Here is a 21373-nt window from a genome sequence, read left to right as displayed (position 1 = left end):
GCTTTGTCCCCTCCATCCCGTGTCCTGTCTTGGTCTCTGTCTGGCCTCTTTTTCATCCATCAAATGCCCTACCTCCCAGCTCCCACGTCGGCTGCCATTGTTCTTGCCAGAACACGGTTCTTAGCCTCGACGTGTGCGCGGTCCTCGAAGCTCCTGCGGACTCCTGCTGCTCTGCCTAAGAATTTCCCCAGGCTTATTTCAACCTCGCAATCGCGGGCTCCCCCCAGCCTGAGGTCTCTGTTGACTGCTGCTCCCCGCTCCAGACTCACTCTCCGCCGTCCTGTAGCTACTCCGTTATCTTCACTTCTTATCGTCCCCCGTCGCTGCTGCTCCCACACTTCATTCCAGCACAAGCGGGCCACCATGACGGACAGAGACATCCTCCCCGACTACTTCAAGCCGGTCCACTATGACCTGGTCATCCGCGACCTCGACTTCTCCAACTGGACCTACAAGGGCACCGTCCGGTGAGCATGAATCTGCGCTTGAGTGAATGTTTTTTTTTTTTATTTATTTACCTTTGCTGGGACCAACCGCTCATGACCACTCTGTGAAGGATCGACGGCCAGCTCCGCAAGAGCACCACGGAGATCGTCATCAACACCCTCGAGCTTAAGCTGCTTAGCGCCAAGGTTACCACAGGCGAGCAGTCATGGGACGCTACCGGCTTCGCCGAGGACACCAAGTCCCAGCGCTCGACTATCTCGTTCGCCGAGGCCCTGCCTGAGGCCCCTGAGGCGTCCCTGTCGATCGAGTTCACGGGCATCCTCAACCACGACATGGCTGGCTTCTACCGTAGCCAGTACAAGCCGGCTGCTCCCGCTGCTGCCAGCGTGCCTCGTGATGACGAGTTCCACTACATGTTCAGCACCCAGTTCGAGGCCTGTGATGCCCGTCGAGCGTTCCCATGCTTCGACGAACCCAACCTCAAGGCTACCTTCGACTTTGCCATTGAGATACCCGACGACCTAGTTGCCCTCTCGAACATGCCCGTCAAGGAGGAGACGCCAGTCGAGGGCAGCAAGAAGCTCGTCTCCTTCGAGCGCACTCCCATCATGAGCACCTATCTGCTCGCCTGGGCTGTCGGTGACTTCGAGTATGTCGAGGCATTCACCGAGCGTGAGTACAACGGCAAGAAGCTGCCTGTACGCGTGTACACCACCCGCGGCCTCAAGGAGCAGGGCCGGTGGGCTCTGGAGCATGCGCCGAAGATCATCGACTACTTCTCGGAGCAGTTCGAGATCGACTACCCCCTGCCCAAGAGCGATATCCTTGCTGTCCACGAGTTCACCCACGGTGCCATGGAGAACTGGGGATTGGTGACCTACCGCATGACTGCCATCCTGTTTGACGAGAAGCTGTCCGAAGCGCGCTTCCGCAACCGGATTGCTTATGTCGTCGCTCACGAGCTGGCTCACCAGTGGTTCGGCAACCTGGTCACCATGGACTGGTGGGATGAGCTGTGGCTCAACGAAGGTTTCGCTACCTGGGCTGGTTGGCTGGCGACCGACTACCTGCACCCCGACTGGGAGGTTTGGCCGCAATTCATCAACGAGGGCATGGACCAGGCCTTCCTGCTCGATTCCGTGCGCTCGTCGCACCCCATCCAAGTTGAGGTTCGCGATGCGCTTGACGTCAACCAGATCTTTGACAAGATCAGCTATCTCAAGGGCTGCTCCATGATTCGCATGCTTGCGTCCAACCTAGGCATCGAGACCTTCCTAAAGGGTATTGCCATCTATCTTAGGAGGCATGCCTACGGCAATGCCAAGACGAAGGCTCTGTGGGATGCTCTCAGCGAGGCTTCCGGCGTTGATGTCAACGCTCTCATGGAGCCCTGGATTGAGAAGGTTGGGTTCCCTGTCGTTACCGTGACAGAAGGCAACCAGCAGATCTCGGTCAAGCAGTCCCGCTTCCTGTCGACTGGCGATGTCAAGCCGGAGGATGACACGACCACCTGGTGGGTGCCGCTCGCTCTTAAGGGCAAGATTGGCAGCGAGGGCGTTGAGCCCCTGGCCCTGACCACCAAGGAGGCTACCATCGAGGGCGTCAGTAATGAGTTCTACCAGCTTAATGCTGGCGCTACCGGCTTCTACCGTGTCAATTACCCTGAGGCTCGGCTCAAGGTTCTGGGCACCCAGCTGGAGCACCTCACAACCGAGGACAAGATCTTCATCACCGGTTCTGCTGCCGATCTGGCCTTCTCTGGCTATGCCACCACTGGTGCTCTGCTGGGCTTCATCCAGGGCCTTAAGAATGAGACTCACTACCGTGTTCTCAGCCAGGCCCTCGATGCTCTTGGTACCCTGAAATCCATCTTTGGTGATGACGAGCAGACCAAGAAGGGCCTGGAGAAGTTCACGCTTGAGCTGATCGACAAGGCCCTCAAGCAGGTCGGTTGGGAGGGTCCCAAGGGCGAAGACTTCAACACCAGCCTGCTGCGCAAGCGCCTGTTGTTGACTGCTGTTGCTAACGGCCATGAGGAGTAAGTCCCCCCCTTTCTGCAGCACTCTCTCTCTCTCTCTCTCTCTCTCATATATGTATGCCGTTTAACACTTTACAGGGTCGCTGCTAAGGCTTACGAGCGCTGGACTGCCTACCAAGCGAACCCGACCGAGAACCCCATCCCAGCCGACCTCCGTTCGCCTGTCTACCGTGCCGCTATCCGCAAGGACCCCGCCGCTGCTGTCGCCGGCCTGAAGAAGGAGTGGTTCACCACTCCCGCCATCGACGGCAAGGAGATCTGCCTGCAGGCTCTTGGCCACGTCCACGACGAGACTGTCATCAAGAATGTCCTGCTGCCCTTCTTGTTCAACATCTCCCCTCCTGTTCATCCTTCGGAGTCCGTCCCTCCTGCGGATATGCACATCCTTGCCGGCAACCTCGCCGGCAACCGGAATGCCCGCCACCATTTGTGGGCTTATCTCCGGGATAACTGGGATCAGTTCAATGCTAAGCTGGGCGGCAACCCCATCTTGGTTGATCGTATGATCAGCGTCAGCTTGCCCAAGTTCACGGATATTGAGACGCTCCAGGACATTGAAAAGTTCTTTGAGGGAGTTAGCACCAAAGGCTTCGATCGGACACTGGAGCAAGTCAAGGATAAGATCCGCGGACGGGTGGCCTATAAGTTGAGGGATGCGGAGGGCGTTAGGGCGTGGTTGGTTGAGAATAGGTATGCATGAGCAGGTTTATGTGTGTAGATACGTGATATGTATATGCTAGGTATGCAATGTGAATGGCCACTTTTGTGTTATACTATCTCTCTTGTGGGCTCGGTTGAGACTTGCCCGTGGTGGCATTGAACAGCATAGTTGATAAATAATTATTGCTATTTGGTTCCTCCCAAAGGCTCGAGGAACTTGCTGTGTTAATATCTTACTAGTAGTCAGCATTCATTCCAATTCCCGTTTTACTGGTACAGTCTCCTCTCGATGCTGATATCTCGTCTTGCCCATGAGCCCGGGAACTTCACCTAGATCCCATGCGAAGCGGGATCGCAGTTAAAGAACGTCCCCCAAGTCATGATATCGTTCTGAGGCCACTCGAGCTTCCACTCCATCCTGTCAGGCTTGCCGCGATAGGTTCCGTTCGCAAAGATCTGAATCTCAGGTCTATTTTGAGTTCCTAGTGTCAGCTTCTCTACTTCCCCTTGCTTCTCCCCCCCACCCTTCCTCTTCCCAAAAAAAAAAAATCCAACTTCTGGAACTTACAACCCCGTTAAATTTTTTGAATCTTGCTTCACCACAATCTCCAACCTGGCCATGAAATTCTTTGTTCCCGGAATTGTGATATTCACGCCTTGCCCTAGCCCCCCCAGCCGTGTCCTTGCCCACAAGAGGCGGCTGAAGTCGTGGTTCAGCAAGAGGAGTTGGTAGGGAGTCTTGCCGTTTGTGGCAGTGCTTAGGTTCTGCGGGGTCTGTCCGATCAGGTTGCAGTGGTGCGAGTCTGGGGCATCAGGGAAGCCGTAACACCAGGCGCACCAGCGGTTGGAGTGGTAGGTTTGCGGGGGTGGTCCGCTAGAGTCTGTGGATTGAGGGGAGGGGAGGGTAAGGGCTGAGGTCCCTGAGAGGGGGAGGTAGAAGAGAAGGAAGAGGGTCAGTAAAAGGTTCATTCTCGTGGTTGTCTGGTAAGCAGGGTTATGATCGGAGGGTGTTGGTGTTTCAATCCATGGCTTGATGGAGAGAGGATGGGAGGGGAAAGGGTGAGGATGATAGATATAAATAGGGATGTAGTGGGCAGGTTGATGGTTGCGGTCTGATATACCTTGAGGGAGATTCTTTGGTGGTGCGGATAAGGCTGGTAGTTCATTGTGGGATGTGGCAGTCCCCTATAAAGACTCTTTAGTAATATCCACACTCCTTTGTTTTCTCATCGGATGGATAGGAAAACAACCTTGAGTGCTGCACTGTTCAGTACTTGTTATGCCTGGGTTTGACATTTTCCAATCAAAGAGACTACCAGAAAACGCTCGTTATATACTAGGCAGTGATAAGATAATCCATTGATGATATTTTCTCCTTACAACTCATTGACTCAACCTTTCACTAAGCTTCTCGTTAAGGTAACCACGGAGCATCGAGTTGCACGGATGATGAAGGTTACAATCTCCAGGATGGATGGTAGTGGGTATACTCATCTAACCCTAGGAAGGAATCATGAGTTTTCCCCCTGGAATCACAAGTTACAATGGCATAACCCTGACCTGATAATAAAAGATGCCCCTTGTAGTGGGGCACCCTCCACGTGAGCACGCGCGACTATTGTCCATTTCTACCACCAAGTCAGCTCGCGCTCTTTGATGAACGTGTTTTCCTGAGACCCGCCAAAGGCAAGCAATTGACCGACCGGCCATTTCGATCTTGAGGCGCATAGGCATCCGAGTGCAGCCGCACTAGAGATTCAGCAAAGATGCCGTCCTTGATGTCTCTCCTAATGTAGTCCTCCTCGCAATCTGCAGGAGGTCTATCCTGAGTATTTCATACAACCGGATTTGATGTCAAGAACGCGCAGCGGGAGAGTCCGGTGATCCATGTCCCTCTTCTCCACGTCTGTTACATGGATTTTGACAATCAGCGTTGCCATCCACGGACATCCATATCCTCAGCCATTCGACCTCCATGATGTGAGCGATTTTCGATTACAAGCGATTGCGAAATTGATTGTTGTCGGTCAACATCTAAACATGTTGTGGGTCTGGGACCCGAGCACCCGCAGTGATCTCACAGAGTTGATGATGGCAGTTCAACACCTCAATATTTCAGCGATCAAGACGCTACTGCGTGCTGGAGAAAATATCCACGCTAGGAACTTTATGGAACAAAATATGCAGATGATAGCGGTTGCTCAGTTTCCTGCGGGTGTTAACTACTTGCCCGAGGATGATGAGCTCATTTACTGGAACGACTGAGGTGTTGCCCCTCTGAGTGTTTGGCGTCTTTTATCTTTGATGACTACCCAAAGAGATCAACCACAGTAAAACCCCTCCGGATTTCCTGTCAACGGATAAGATGCGAACGGATCGCTGTTCTGCAGCATCTCTTCCATGGGCACTTTGATCCATCCGCACAGATCGACCCTCAGTCGATAGCACAAATCCTCCGCACGTTACTCGCAAACAGAGCATATTTCTCCTCAAGAATCACGCTGGTGAAACCTCATACATCAACGCTCTTCGGTTTTTAGTTGTCTCTACGCTTTAGATATCATCGAACAACAAAGCCGTGTACCTCTCTATATTAGCTCCTCCCAGTTAGCGATATCTTTCAATTTCATCGAACTAGCAGCCCCAGATCTGTTAGATATTTCAATCTCCAGACAGCATTTACAGTCTCGATGAGGGGCCAGGTAGGCTGACTGAACGACTACTGGACATGTGCGACGCACAGCGGTTACTTTCACACCCAGACTTTGCTGCCTTCTATCTACAAGATGACAAAGGAGAATTTCTGCTGTTCGTTCGGATTCTCGATATGCTCATCCAAAAACACTCCTCCAGCCACTTCCCAACAAAACCAAAGTGGCATATCTGCGCAAAACTATAGTTTTAAACCGATGAGCAACTGTCCGGGGTCTTTTCGTAGAGTTAAATGTCGATAATGTATCTTCTCCCAATGATAAGAGAGCAATAGCCCTTCTAAACTCATCAGTCTTACGTTCTGTGCCCAAACTATTTATCAAATGGATTCATGATATGGGAGTTGATGCGTGTTGCGGGGGATTCGTCGGTATCTGGGCAATAAGGAACGCTACTGGCAGCTACTCTTTGACACGTCATGCCATTTCGTTGAGCACAAGCTGCGGAAGCAACCCCTACCATTTCATTCTCAAGAAAAGCCATCTATTTACGGCTAGCGCTTGATGTTTTTATCAAGAGAGTCCCCAGTTGCGAACATGAGGAGTACATGGATGAATCTCGCCCAGCACAGAGGTGCCTTCAAGCTCTTTTGGAAGCCGGAGCTGACCCTGCAACCATGGGGACATATCCTCGGGACCCCCTGCCCTATTTGCCCTGTCAGACGGAATGATCAAGCATGTATCAATTGTTGCAAACACACTGCATTTGCTTCAAACCTCTCAGTCGCGGTGTTTACATTCATCGAGAAGACATCACGAGTAGGTCTGTTGTTGCTTATATGGAAAGGCTATTTGCTAATGCCATAGGAAGGTTCGAGAACAAGATTACGCGGTGGGTGCAGTTAGTTGAGACTCAAGTTGGCAATAAGAACATCCAATGGCTGAAGTAAATAACTGATATTTCTGGGTGTCATATGCTTGGTGTATAACTGCCTCAGATTCTACCCGTAATGCCCAATCTAATCCTTCGACTCTGCTACACATGCTAAGAGGGCGAATATCAGTCCATCCAAGGCGCCCAATCCCCACAGCACGACTGCACAGACCGCGTGGCCAGCTACAATGAACACTTCAATCATGAGCAAGGGAACGTACAACAGACTTCTGTACCTCAGCACCAACATGACTCCAGAAGATGCCGCCATAATCGCCAGCAACAGACTTGGCCTGCCCCTCACAGCACCTCGTAGAGCAAGGGTCACTACCGGGATGATTGCGGTAACAAGGTAATGCCCTACAACTAGGAGCGCAAGTATGGCGTTGAGAGTGACATTCAGCCAGGCCCAGCCCCAGTCCTTGGTGAAAGGGGATAAGATATCGTCTCTCAATGCAGCCCAAAGAGCTGTTGCGCTTTCGGGGGCGTATGGGCCAAGAACGAGCTGTTTGAGAGCAACAATCCAGCAGGCAGCTGCCATGCAGCGGGTGAAGATGAACTCGAGTGTTGACAGTGCCCAGATGATGGGCACCACTCGTAGCACACCCGCTGCTGTCTTCTTCTCTCTTGCTAAAAGTCTTGTTGCTTTATAGGGTGATTTCCAATCTTGTTTCTCTGCATGAACCTGTGCGACGGATGGGGTATTTTCTCCCTTGACTCCAACGCCAGCCCCCATATCCCAAATCCCCTTCACCAAGTACCCAGCCACAGTCCTCAGAAACATTTGTTTCCCACATGATTTGGACTGCAACTGTTCAAAGACAAATACATCTGCCCTCTGAAGGGCTAAGCGTAAGTCTTCCAGTGAGGATCCGTGGAAGGGAAGCTGCTGGGCCAGACCCGAGCCCGGGAGAAGACTGGGTAAGAGCATGCAAAGGATGTGATGGAGTAGGATGGCCAAGATGACGTCTGTGAGAGCAAAGATGGGTCTATCAAGAGTTCTGGATGGACTTATCCTTGGCCATTTCCAAGTCAATCCTTGGAAGAGACGGGAGAAGTGACTGCGAACGGTTTCTGGTAGGATAGCCACAAGTATGGACAGGAGAACCTCCAGTCTAGGAGTCGTCCTAACCAGAGTTTCGGGCATCGAGGGGAGGGATGGCCCATCCGACGCACTCACTGGACAATTATCTGGATAATGCTGGAAAACGGGTCCCAACTCTGAGTTTTGATTATCGTTACTCCATGATCGGATGGATAGGAAGTTCTGGGCGGCGTTGACAATTCCTCGTAAGGGTGAGAAGCGAAGATTATCGTCAAGTTTTTCTGTAGCATGTTGTCGCAAAGACCTTCGTGCGGCCCTTCGCTTTGAACGAGCTGCTGGACGTCTGGTAGTCATGTTGTCGTTCTCGTCACATAAGTGAGACACAAGCGAGAAAGCTGCATTGATGTCCTCCTCCTCAACAGCACAGATATTGATGGTTGCTAAATGATATTGGCCATCGCCAATAGCTCTAAATACAACGCATTTAGCAAATCTGCAGTTGATGATATGTGATCTCGACGGTTAAACACTAAAACAGAAAAGTATGCTTCTCCTTACTGACGGTGAAGGGTAGGACAAACAGGTTCTCAACTGCCGGATATGCAGATGATATCACCATTCGGATGAAGCTCAAGCGAAGATGCTACATTGCGGCTAATCCCCAGCATTAGCTCGACTTCCTCATCTCAAGTTGACAATGCTACCACTCCATCAAGCGCGAGCAATATGGAACATTTTGACCTGAGCATCTTGCCATGGACCGGTTAGCGGCGTACAAGCTTACCAAAGCATCCATCGACCCGGAATCTGGTCACACGGCAGTTATTTGCTGGATTGCGGTCTGGGGGTAATATATAGCAATTTAGCGATATCAAACCAAAAGTTTCTTCCCGCCATTGTAATAAATGCCGGCGTCATTGCCTAAATGAAGCGGCTTGGGTTTCGTGGATCGGGTCAAAGGGAGCCCCCCCCCCCCTCCATCCCCCCGCCTTCCCCGTCAGACGTGGAGATCAGGGTTAGGGGCGATTATGACATTGCCAGCAGAAAGCAACACCGGAGGATGCATGAACAGGACGAGATGAAGAGATGGCTGTGGCTAGCCGAATGTACCCTCTCTCTTCGCTGTGTAAGTATGTGTGCGCTATGTACACGTTATTGCTATGTACAAGGATCGGTGGTGCAACGACACCAACCGCATTCGCTTCATCTGCCAGCCAACCCAATCATCCCTCTCTCTCTCCTGAGAGAAGCCAAGCTGCTGCCGCAGCAGTCCTTATGAAGCTAAATACAGACCCAACCGAAAAAGGAAAACAGAAAACACGAGATGCCAGTGTAAAATATCGAAGCACAAAAAAAGGGGGACTAGGATGACGAATCCTCCGCTTCCTGCGGGTCTCTCCACATCGCCGTCCACCGCACAGACCATTCACAGAGCAAGAAGGAAGCTGGGACATCAAAAGGAAAGAGAACAACGAAAGGAAATCACAACCGCGATGCACGCAAAAGCCATGATCCATGGCACTCACGCAGAAGCGGAGACTGGGGAAGAGCAAAAAGAGCAGAGGGGGTATGACAACGCCGACGTTGACGTGTATGTCCGTCCGGTCCGGTCTCCTCTATGAAACAAGATAATATGTGTGGTAATAGTAGATAGAAGGTAGATGGTAGGTAGATATCTGAAGTAATTGGAACCGATCAAGGTGATGATGTGCCGAAAACACAGAACCGAAGAAAAAGTTGTCAAACACAAAAACACAACCCAGCCGTTCCTTCCCATCCACGCACCTGCCTCCTGTAAACCAATGCCAATTCCTCACACACACACAAAAAAAAGGGAAGCCATTGTCACCTGCTGTTGCCGTCTTCCTCTTTCTGTTCAGTTTGCTCCTTTTCCTGCTCGATCTCTTTCCCTTTTTCCTCAGGCAGCTCTGCTGATTTGCCATCGTCTGTCCGAGGTTTGTCCTCTTCCTGATTCGGCTGCTCCTGCTGCTGCTTCTCCCTATTCTCCGTCACTTCGTCCTCTTTCTCAGTCTTGATCTCGACCTGCTTGCCCTTTTCCTCAGATGACACCTCCTGCTGCGCCAAGCTCTTTCCCCTCTCCTCGCTCGCGTGCCTCTTCTGCCCACGCTCGGCATCTCTCCTCCCATCATCCTGCGCATGCCGTTTCTGCGCCCGATGAACGCCCTTGGCACGGTTCTTGGGCATGTAGAAGTCGTACCGGTCGGGGAACAAGATGATGTTGGCCAACCGGGCGACTTCGGCTTCAGCGCGAGTCATGGACGGCGGGAGGATGGAGGCCATTGTGGCTGTCGCCGGCGGTGTGGGCGTTTGTGTGGAGGGTTTGGGTTGGGCATCGGACGAACCCGTTTCACCATCAACCTTCTTGCCATCAGTGGAAGAGCCTGCCGAGCCGGGCGTCGAGGCGTCCTTCATCTCGACATCACCGTCAGTTGTGGCGCTGGAGCTGGAGGAGGCGCTGTCGCCATCGGCAGGAGGAGTGGGCGCAACATCGAACGGCGCCAAGCCCATCGCTTGCAATCCAGCCGGACCGCCAACCTCTGCGATATCCGTCTCCGTCGGCCTGCCGATGTGTGTCGCCTCACTGCCGAGACCAGAGCCGGTCGAATCGAAGTCTGGTGAAGGGTGGCCGCGATGGAAGGTCTTGCGCTGCCGAGCAAGATACAGGGCATTCGTCTGCGTAAGGGGAGCAGCAGGAACGTAGACCAGGATGGAAACGGGACGAGAAGGTGGGCGATCAGGGTCCTCTTCGGGCGGTGGCGTCGGAGCGCGAGATGCCATGAGGTTCGGGTTGTTAGAGGTGATGTGATAGGCGATGTCGGGATGCCAAACGATATAATCGCCGGTCTGCAAGGACGGGAGAGTGACGAGAGTACGACGAAGATGCAGGTGGGGGTGCCAAAGCTCAGTCAGACGCTGAGCGTGGCCAGGGACAGCGCCGTGAATGATAGTCGAAGGGTTACGCTCAAAGACCCAATTGGACGGGTCGAGGAAGGCCTCCCATTCGGGGCCCTCACGACGCTCAGGAGCCTTCGTCTTTGGAGTGAAGAACGGCCGCAGCAGGAAGTAAGCTGTGGCAAGCTTCGGGCTGGGTAACAAGCGGATGAGGCCCGGCTCAATGGGGCTGAGCGCGATGACGCCCTGGTACATACGGAAAATGCTGCAAGCACCGTGTCCGTTGTAAAGGTCGGGAGTGGCATTGAGTCGCGAAGTCGGGTCCCACGGGTTGTACTTTTCCCACTCACCGCGGAAGATGGCCGAATACGTGCCCCAGCGGCCGTAACCGTCGGGCTCCCACCGCTCCAAGCTACCGCTATCGACTTGTGCGATGACGGTCGACGAGGTGAAGTCTCCGAGCAGCTCGGCGGCGGCCTTCTGGGCATCGACCTCGTCATCAGCGTCCGGGGTGTTAGTCTCGGTGCCGGCTTCGCCGTCCTCATCTCCATCCTTCATCTCTTCGTCCTTGTCGGTGGCCGCGTCGGGGCCGACGTTGCCAATGTTGGCGCCGTGAATGCGCAGACGGTCGGCATATGCGATAGGGAAGCGAATTGCCATGCGGTCGTCGTCGCTGTTGTCCCAGAGAGACATGACGAAGCGCTGAGCCTCGAGAACGCGGGGATGGGCACGCGTCCGGACTTGGGCCGGGGTCCAGAAGAAGTCGAAGCAGGTCGGGTCCTGCGGCGACGGTTTTTTGTAGTCGGTCTGCTTTTCGAGATACTTGACGGTTTCGTCAATGGCCTTTTGCGCGTCGGCCTTGGGCACGACGCCACGGATCAGGCCCAGACCATAGCGCTTGAGTTCGCGCTGGAAGGCTGCCCTCGCGTCGGGGTTGTGGATGTCGGCAAAGTCAATACTCGGGGTCAGGCTAGAGCCGCGTGACGCGATATCCTCGACATCGTCGCGCAGGGCCTTGAGCAGCCGGGCCCACGACGCTTCGATCTCGGCCTCGCGGCCCTCGACTAAGCTGCGCTTGATGTGCGCGAAGCGTGAGGGCAGCGGCACGGGTTCCTTCCCGTAGAAGGAGAGCACGGGCGGCTCCATGGAGGGGTTGCTGGCGTCAGTGTCGGTGCTGCTGCCGGTAGCAGGCCGGATGGCGTGGCCGTTGCCGTTGTGCAAGTTCGACGACGACGACGGGGATGAGGAAGTCGGGGGAGTAGAAAAAGCCGAAGCGGAATTGGAGACTGAGGCTGAGGTGGCATTTGTATAACTGGGAGGATTGGTGGTCTGGGCACTCCCAGGGCCGTTCCAGGCGCGGAACTTCAGCCTGGTGATCCTGCGGGGTCGCGCGTGAGCTGCAGCAGTAACGGCTGCACCAGCGTGCGGGTGCAGGGACGCCGGGGCGGCGGAGCTAAGCATTCCGCTGGGAATTGCCTGGCCAGCAGGCCCGACGGCAGAATGCCCATGTCCGCCACCAGCCCCCGAATGGCTGGGCGTAAAGCCGTGGCTATGTCCAGAAGAGGGAGGAGGATGATAGCAGGCTGTGCGCCGGCGCCCGCATTGGCTGCACCGTGGCCGCGGCTCGAGGCCCCTGCCATGGCCCGTGCTTGTGCTGCTGCTGGCGTTGCTCGTGCCAGTGGTGATGGTAGTCTTGGGGTTCAGAACGCCGGCTGTTGCCAGCAGGCTGGCGCTGACAATGGTGCCAGTTCCCGTTGTGGATGGTGCTGGCGCTGGTTTTAGTGGGGACGTCAGGCCTGCTGCTGCTGCTGCTGCTGCTGCTGCCGCCGCCCCTGCCCTTGTCCTTGGCTCCGTCGCTGTCGCCGGTCCTGTCATTTTGCTGATATCAACTCCAGGAATTGACGGTACTGATCTTGGTGTTGCTGATGATATCGATGATGTTGAGTCTGTTGTCGCTGCTACGGTCGAACGTGTTGACGCCCTCGTCGATCTCGAGATGGCGCCGCGAACTGATCCTGTCATCCTTTTCCAGACCTGCTAACAACCATCGAGTCCTGTGCAGTAGTTGGTCGGAATCGCACCGCATCGGGGTGTTGATCGGGTCGTCAAGCAGGGTAGGTGGTGCTGGCAGTGGCCTTTTTCTTTGTGAGCTCCTGGAGAAACTTCGGGCCAACTGTTCGAGCAACCAAGCACGTCAATCGAGTCTGGTCCCACGCTGCGATCCCCCTGTAGCAATGCGGCCGTGTTGTCGCTGGTGCCGGTGTTAGGCAATGCTGGATCGGAGATAACAATTATCAAATGGCCAGCTTCGTGTTGTAGTGTTGGTTGGTGTGTGTGTGTGTGTGCAAGTCGTCAAGGGTGTGCGATCAAAAATGTCGTCGGTGTGTGCCAAACTGTTAACCGTCTGCTGCTTTCGCCCTCAACTCTTTAGGTCTTTCTCGCTTCTTCCTCTCAACAACCCTCCTCTTCTCAAACACTCGTCCTTGCAAAAAGGTCGAAAAGGCAAACAAACAACAAACCTCCAGGACTCAAGGGGGGAGCGAGGTGCCGGGCTGCAGCGCCCTTGATAAGCGCTGTGGGAAGACCCCCAAGCAAGCAGCAGTGGAGCCTGTTGGGAATTGAGTGCGAGTCTCTCGGTGCAAAAAGTGAAATAGTAAGAGAAAGAAGGCTCAGACCATGCAAGAGAGCGAGCGAGCGAGCCGTTTCCTATCGATGATACTAGGTTGCTTTTCAGGTTGCTGCTCCCGTGTTTCCCGTCCGTTCCAACCTAACCTAGCAGCCGGGCCTGGTCTCCTGGCGGTATGTATGTGCCGGCGGCGGCGGCAGCGGCAGCGGCTGGGCTGGGTGTGGCTGCAGCAGAACAGGAAGCCAAAAAAAAAGTCGTCAAAAGGCGAACCAAAAGGGACTTCCTTTCTTTCAGGGAGAGGGGCTGTAAGCCGGGACCCGGGGACGACGAGGTGTGAAATATAAAGACATGGCATATGGATGGATCTACTACCTACGACGCCGGCCCCTCGCCCTCACTACCTAAGGTACCTACTCTCGGCCTCTTTGGATGGAGACATCGGGAAAAAGCTCCCAGCAAGCTGCCGTCGCTTCGGCGATCTCCTTGCCTTGTTGTAATGCATCCGTATGTACGGAGCGACAGGTCAAAGGTAAGTCAAAACGGTAATGTGCCTATCTAAGTCCAGTCCTTCTATCCGGCAACGAATCCTGGGCTTGGATCCTCTTTTTGTTCAGTTAAGGGCAAGGGTTAGCCGGACATGGGTTGGATGGAGCCTTCTGTTCTTTTAACTCTCGATGGGGGATGGGGGCGTTTAGTTTCAATCTTCTGTTTTAGGCAGAATGCGGTGGCCTTTTTTTGCGAGGAAGCGAGCGGCCGAGCGAGAAGAGAGATCAAACATTGCGCTCACTCTTTTTGCTGCAGCCGTTTCTGCTGCGCGGCGGCGCGGCGCGGCGGTTTGTTTGGCCTGGTGGCCCCAGTTTTCATGGAGCTCCGGGCCTTTGGGCCCCCCCCGTTTGTTCGGAACGGCCATGCCTGCTCGCCAACGAGAAAAGCCGCGGTTTTTCCGAGAAATATTACGCAGTTTCTTACGACTTTCCACTTACAAGCACACACCTTCGGTGCAAAAAGTGGCTCTCGTCTGGACGAAATGATTGGAATTGGATGTCGGCGTTTGTCTTTCCGCGCCTGCGCACGAGGGTACGTATCCGTACCTAGGTATGCTACGTGCGCCGGTAGTAGTAGGGCTAGCTTAGCTGCTTCCATTGCCTGCCCGCCTGCCTGCCAGACAAGGGTAGACCAAACGAGATGGGGCTCGAGTCTGTATGGAAGTCACGATCTGTGACAATGGGGCTGTGGGCCGCTGGTCGGTATCTTGGGGGATTGATGGAACCCTTGATCTGGAGATAGGAGACAGGACAACGTGGATTGGTGGACCAGTTGGCCAAACCCACTCGATGGAGATCCACGACGATAGGCACAACACAGCCGTCGCAAGTGTTCATTCAGAGACAAGCCGACAGCCAACATCGCCATCGCTCGTCATCACGGCCAGCCGACGGCAGTGTCGGGATCGGTATGGTTGGTGCGGAATCCGGAGGACAGGCGGGACGGGAGGTGTTGGACGTCGTCGAGTGGCCGTCTCATTGGCTCCTTCTAGGTTCCTTCGCATTGCCATTGCCTCGTTGCGAGGGCACATCAAACCGCCCATTGGGCCCGGCTCCCGGCTGCTCACTCTGCAATCTGGCTGGGGGCCCGCTAGGGGTGTTCGTTTATTCTGCCCGCTGACCCGTGGGGAGCTCTGCCGAGAGACAATGCGACCGTCCATTGCAGAACGTGGGTGTGAGTGAGGGCCAAAGTGGGCGCGCGGGAGCGTGGGAGCGCAACAGTGGAATGTGAGATGACATGGCATAGCATGCCCGGCATGGATGGGGTAGTGGGACGCAACAGGTACGGGGAGGAACGCATCTGCATCTTGAGAGGCTGATGTGTCCCAGAACGGAAGGGCAAGACGAGAAGTTCGATATGGGGTCGTGGCAAGGTACAAAACCTTTGGACGAACTCTGGAAAACGACTGGAACGAGGACTTGGACACGCTGGTGGGGAAAGAATGTCATGCGCGGCTTTGTCGTGGCTTTGTTGTGTCCAGCCGGCGTGCCTTTTGGCCATAGCTGATGGTAAATGGAGCGCGATGGTGGAAGACGCCGTCAACGACTTCCAAAAACCAAAACTGCGGAAGATGCGGCTAGCTTGCGGTAATGATACAGTAAACGACGCCGCCAAGCCAGCTGTCCCAGCGTAATGCGAATTCGCATCTCTAGATAGACCCACTCGACCCCAGTGGCGCCGGACAATTTGGGGCGCTGGGCCATGCAAGAAAGCTTGGCCTCCCCCCATTGGTCCCAACCGCCCGCAGTGGGGCCCCGTCGGAACCGCTGCTCCGCATCTCCTGAAGCAGGTGGCACCCGCCAGCCGCCTTCCGGCCCGCGATTCCAAGGTTTTTGGGAAGTTTCGACGTCCCAAGGCCTGGGTACGCCCACGGCAGCCCCAGAGAGCCCCAGGACCCACGCAGCAAAGTTGCCCTAGCGCCACCCTTCCCGGTAAATCAACTTGCCAGCGGCCCACACACAACCAAACAACGAGAGGAGGAGCAACGGACGCTGCCATAGCTGCTTGCCATGCTGAATTGCTGGGCGTTTTGGGTGGATGTTACACCACACGCCGCCGATCAGTGAAATTTCCGAATGACGGCACGCCGGCTGGGCGGGTAGCTTTGCTGGTGTCCCAGGTCCCGAGTGGTGCCAGTGCCAGACTGGGCTGCCCGCAGCCCGTATTTTGCTGGAAATCGGATCTTGTTCACAGCCGATCATCTATCTACCTGTGATAGATCTGGGGCACGCCGCGATGCCCGTGATCCAGCAAACACATACTTACCTCTCTACACCGTTTTTCGTCATCCTTCTCTCGGTCAATTCTGGTGCCGCCGGCCCTTCTTGGGGTCCTGCATAATAAAAACGGGTCAAGCAAAGCTCCAGGAAATTGGCAGGATGCACATCCTCATCGTCCACACGGGACACTGCCGAAGTTTGGCCGTCTTCGCTGCTCGCTTCCGGAATCCTCGACGCGGACGCTCCGGTCTGTCAGCGTCCGTGGCAGCCCGTGGCAGATGTCGCATGTTAGGTGGACTGCCTCTATGTCTCGCTGAGCCCCCAAAGAGGAAGCGCCGGGTTGGATGCGCGCCTGTTAAACGGCACGGGCGTCTCGTGCATGTTCCGCGGCCCCCAGAAAGAGAAAGTAGAAGAGGAGCTGGGGTTTCTTGGCCCACACCTAACCCCAACCCCGAAGCTAGTCATCCACTCAGGCGACATTCAACTTCACTTGATCATCAAGAACCATAATCCATACCCAGCATGGTCACAACCATGGCACACGACATGACACCTATCGTCAGTCTCGTGAGCTTCTCATCAACCTCCACCAGCAGCCCTTAATCAACCACATTCGTGGCTGTGCTCTCTCGTCTATCATCAACCGCATTCCAACTTCACCTGGTTCTTGGTCCTGCTCATCGCCAGTGTAACTCTCTCACTCTTCAGTCGCCGCAGTCGCATAAACACCGGCACGAGCCTGCTGTCCGTCGACTATTCCCAAAACCGTCATCAAACTCTCGGAGATACATCTCACAGAGCCCTCGATTTGGCATCGCGTCCCTCTGTTCTATCCAACCAACATCCACGTTTGTTGATCCCACCGGCCGGCTTACCTTCCGCCAATGGCAGTACGTTTCGTGGAGGTTACATGCTCACCGTCATCATCTCTTTCACTTCTTTCTCTCATCTCTCTGTTCTAACGCCTTAACTCAGCACTATGGTCTAAGGCGTTCACTTAGCTTCTCGGTTCTTGACTTGGCTCTCGCTCGCTTCGCTCAGTCCAAGTTACGGAATCTCCTTGCTGCGAAATCGCGGTGTTCCCGCGCCGTTGTAAACCAAAGAACTCACTTACTTTCCCTGCCATCCGAATAGCCCCGTGACCCCGCAGACCCAGCTTCTGTGAGAGCTGATGTGTTCTGGGCACTGGGTAAGGTAGCATTTGGCACTGCGTGTTGTTGCTTTGGATCCAGCCAAGAAGCCGTCAACCCGGGTGTAGTGAGTTATGTTTATGGTGGGCTTGATGCCCCTCACATACATGACTGCGGAGTATTGTTTTTGCTTGATAGGCCGAGGCATATCCTCTCCTGGAAGCATCGTACCATCATGAACATGTGTCCGGGGGGAGCTCGCGCTTGGCTAAGCAGTGAAGATTGAGTGTTTGGGTACTGTGGCTATTGTTCAGTTTTCATGAAGGGGAGAAGGCCACTCTTCAGGTAAACATCCAGAAGCTGACAACCTAGCCTTTCAGCAGCTGAAATGTCCTTACCTACTAGAAGGTAAGCGGCACAATGCCTCGCAAACGCGTAAGTTCCTTCGTGAGCCACAAGTTGCCCTTCAACTCAGGAACCAATCCCCAAGTTTGACACCAGCCACCAACATGGAAAGACAAAAATAGAACTTGAACTTATTCCTCATCAGCACGGCTGGTTGTCACTACCTGGCTATCAATTCGGCCTATCACAGAGGCTGAAACTAGGGAACACTGGCTAGACACGACACACATATGCCGCTTGCTACCCGTCACGTCACATATCCTCAGACCATTTCTCTGCTTTCCTAGGATACTAGATGCTACTACCCACCTAGTACCGCGCCTATCGTCGTTCTATCTTAGTCATGGAACACACACCACGTGCTGTGGTGGCGTGGAGGGGAGCCTGTGACCCCCCACGCCGTTGAAATGCGACACTCTAGGCGAGCTAGAGATATGTGCACCATAGTCCGAGCGTAGTGGAGGTAGCAGCCTCAGGACAGGAACTGATACAGAGGACTTACCATGATGAACTGGGAATAGTTTCGCCAGGCCCCAACTTGAGTGTGGTAACTCGTGGGATGTTTCCTGCAGTCAGAGATAATGACACAAATTTTCGAGCGACAACATTTCAATGCCTGGTCGATGAGTGGCATTGGATTGGTATAGATTTTTTTTTATATTGATATCCTGATCTTGCATACCGTGATGGTTGATATGAAAGGACACAGGACGCAAAACTGGAGTGGACTGTCCAATTGAACGTATTGTGTTGTGAGATATGTTACGTTAAATGATCAGTATAATGTCAAGCTTAGGACTTCAAACTATGCAAAATTTAGATGAATTCTATCCGAATCCATTCTTTCATGGCTGTTTACATGAGCGGTAATAATAAGTGGTAAAGGAACCCTTTAATTCTTGGAGAGTCGATGAGAGGGAAATGCATTTGGCTGAGCCTTAATCATTCATCTCATTTTCGTTATAGACCCAGATCATCACATTATGTACTAAAACCACATTTCAGTTTCTCCTCTGTAGTTTCACAAATGGGGATGAATTGGGGATTTATTTGTTTTGTAGATCATGTCTCTGATTTGCAAAAAATTTTTCATCACTAAAAGTGATCTGCAGGATTATATGGTGGGTTCTTGAGATATACTTCACATATTTTTCTGGGCACTTGAACTTCCAGAAAGCTTCCGACACACATACTTTATTTTGGTTTATTCTTTGAGCCTCAAAGAGAGTTAACTGTGCAGTTCGTCTCAGATACTGAGCGATATTTCCATCAATATCAAAGGATTCAAAAAAGTCATGTATCTAACAATCTTTGAAAGCATGAAAAAGCGAACTGAGTATCAGATAGCAGCAGAGCTTCCACAGGTGTCTCAGAGATAAATACTTCGTCATCACTTTAATAACTCCTCTTGCAAGAATAGCTCAACCTATGCAAGATCCATTGATCTCAGACCCACAACCATGTTCGTCAAGCATCTCACTACTATCCTGGCCACTCTATCGCTGCTTCTAGCTTTCACTACTGCCCTTCCACAATCAACAACTCCCGTCAACCCGCCGTCTGACTTTCGTGCCAACCGGTGGTGCTCTTGGTGCTTCAAGTTTCCAGACGCAAAGAACCAGAGCTACTGCAACATTGTTGTGCAGACACCTGGCAATATTAACCGGTACCCCAACGGTTACCCGGCGATGGTGTTTAACCACAACTTCCAGCAGCTGCTTTGGGCACGGGATGTGGGCCAATTCGATACGGTGCATGATATCTACTTCCCTGCGCCACAGGAGAAGCAGGCGATCGGGGTTCATGTGTTGCTGGTGCCGAGCCATAGAGTGAATAACACGAAGGAGGCGTACGTTTCTACGAATGTATGCCCGAGAGATGAGGAAAGGTGGAGAGCTGACCTTGTATGTGAAAAGTCCGCAGATTGTTTACAATGGATGGGGCTACTGGCATGACCAGACCTGGACGACATACACTGGGGTTCCTAATGCAGACTGGACTAGCTTCCACACATCATTCATTTGCGAACCTCGGGCAAGACCGAAAGACTAAAAGAAGCGAAGAAAAACAAAGAACAAAGCTAGGCAGGAGAGGTAACTCTTTACAGGTTTTCTTCACAAGGATGATGTATCTTAGTCACATAGCGGATTGAGCAGAACTTGGTCACCTGCAGGGACCACCATGGAGAGAGCACCAAGACCTAGATAGGAAATTGGAATGGTGTCCGCACTCAAACATTGGAAACCAGTTTTATATTTTACCATTGAAGAAAAGGCACCAGGTTCATAATGACCTGCTCCGTTCCTGAGCCCTAGTACACCAGTCCTATGCTCTTACTTTATCTCCAACTCTACGACAGTCCATAAAACTGGGGCTTTCAGAGAGCATTCCATGATGACTCATCTATACGACAAGATCACCGCTGGGTTTTCCTTGTAAAACATCTGGGGCACAGAGACATTCATTGGAAATCGCAATGTGGAATGGAGACAACTCCCTTCACCTGCTCTTTGCGGGTCATCCAGACAGATTTCGTCACCTTGGTGCATTTGGTTGAATTAACCAATAATCCGAGGAGGATAACCTACACTTCATTCTTGCACATGGTGCCGATTTTTTACTACCTGAAATATCATGCGGGAGTTAGCATTCCAATTTTGCTCATTGATCGCATTGCTTGCATCGACAAGCAGGCGAACTATAGTCCATCTCCTTGGATAATCGTTAGGGAACAGAACCTCCCAGTTCAAGCAAGGTCCAATACCCAGGTCCTGGCAGAGGCCATCAAGGTCCAGTCCATTAAGAAGGGGCTGAGTGACGGCCATCATCAGGGCGATTCGCCCATGATAGTTTTCGGCACTGTCATTGGTTTTGACGTGTAGAAGGAATTTGACAAATGGTACTTTACTACTCTGAGTTGCTATCATCAAGTGTAACGGGTGACTTGGTCTGGTGCAGGCAGGGATCGACAATAGGTCAAATGAGTTAGATGATGGCCACTGGCGATGTGGGGTGCACAGCGAAGTCAATTACTACGTGTAATAATCTTTCTTGGTCCTCAGTGTTCTTGTGTCAGGGAGAGGAGGAACCAAGGGAAGTCTATCGTGACCGGGCAGCTTCCTTTATAGAATCCTCATCATGCCTCGACCATATGGCTCATTCTCTTCGGTCATCCGGCTCTAGACATCTTCCGGGATCAACCACGTATTTGTGCCGCTCACGATCATCCTGTCTCTGGTGTCCCTTGTGTTGGCAGTCGGGGACATCCCTTTCCTTGGACTGCCGTGTCCATGTGACATCAAGAGAGTATGGTTGTAGGGGGGGACCTGTCTATTCCCCCCTCTCCTAACAATAAAAAAGCTAGTTCTGCGAATCATCTCTGGCCAATAGTTTGGCAATGAGATATAATCCGTGAGTTGCCTATAGGTTAGTTTTATGGCGAAGATTCGTTCGAGGATCATAGGGGCCTGTCAAACAAGCCGTCATCTGGATTGTAGTGGAAATTTTGTTGTAACTCAGGCAACAGAGGTGGAGGACAGAGATTTTGGGGGTCTTGCATTTTTTTTTTCACGGACGACCTCGAGCCCAAACTCTGGGCCAGCGCCGAGATTGAGGAGTTTTAAACGCATCGTCAAATAACTCTCAGCGACAGAGCACGCTAACCAGATTAGTTTTCACACCCATAGAGCTCCTTCTGTCGAGAACTTTGGCGACACAAGAATATTCCGATGCCGATCAGAGGAGAAACGGGTAAGTGTG

General features: G+C 53.1%; 4 protein-coding genes across 4 annotated transcripts; 2 read left to right on the top strand and 2 right to left on the bottom strand.

Moving 5' to 3' along the window:
* Positions 1–363: 363 nt before the first annotated feature.
* On the top strand, positions 364–3185 carry CTHT_0020550 (aminopeptidase-like protein; the record flags this gene model as incomplete). Its single annotated transcript, XM_006692467.1, has 3 exons — positions 364–467; positions 557–2485; positions 2564–3185. 3 exons carry the CDS (start codon positions 364–366, stop codon positions 3183–3185), a joined length of 2655 nt encoding a protein of 884 aa, XP_006692530.1.
* Positions 3186–3475: 290 nt separating this feature from the next.
* CTHT_0020540 (uncharacterized protein) lies at positions 3476–4114 on the bottom strand (the record flags this gene model as incomplete). The annotated part of the gene is made up of 2 exons (XM_006692466.1): positions 3476–3614; positions 3714–4114. 2 exons carry the CDS (start codon positions 4112–4114, stop codon positions 3476–3478), a joined length of 540 nt encoding a protein of 179 aa, XP_006692529.1.
* Positions 4115–9620: 5506 nt separating this feature from the next.
* CTHT_0020530 (uncharacterized protein) lies at positions 9621–12774 on the bottom strand (the record flags this gene model as incomplete). The annotated part of the gene is made up of 2 exons (XM_006692465.1): positions 9621–12544; positions 12597–12774. 2 exons carry the CDS (start codon positions 12772–12774, stop codon positions 9621–9623), a joined length of 3102 nt encoding a protein of 1033 aa, XP_006692528.1.
* Positions 12775–19074: 6300 nt separating this feature from the next.
* On the top strand, positions 19075–19666 carry CTHT_0020520 (uncharacterized protein; the record flags this gene model as incomplete). The annotated part of the gene is made up of 2 exons (XM_006692464.1): positions 19075–19463; positions 19531–19666. The coding sequence occupies 2 exons, from the start codon at positions 19075–19077 to the stop codon at positions 19664–19666; spliced, it is 525 nt and encodes a 174-aa protein (XP_006692527.1).
* Positions 19667–21373: the final 1707 nt, after the last annotated feature.

Source organism: Thermochaetoides thermophila (assembly GCF_000221225.1).
Source record: "Thermochaetoides thermophila DSM 1495 unplaced genomic scaffold scf7180000011815, whole genome shotgun sequence".
NCBI classification, from domain to species: Eukaryota; Fungi; Ascomycota; class Sordariomycetes; order Sordariales; family Chaetomiaceae; genus Thermochaetoides; species Thermochaetoides thermophila.
Note: the sequence above shows the minus strand (reverse complement) of the source record. Positions and strands in the feature narration are given on the sequence as shown.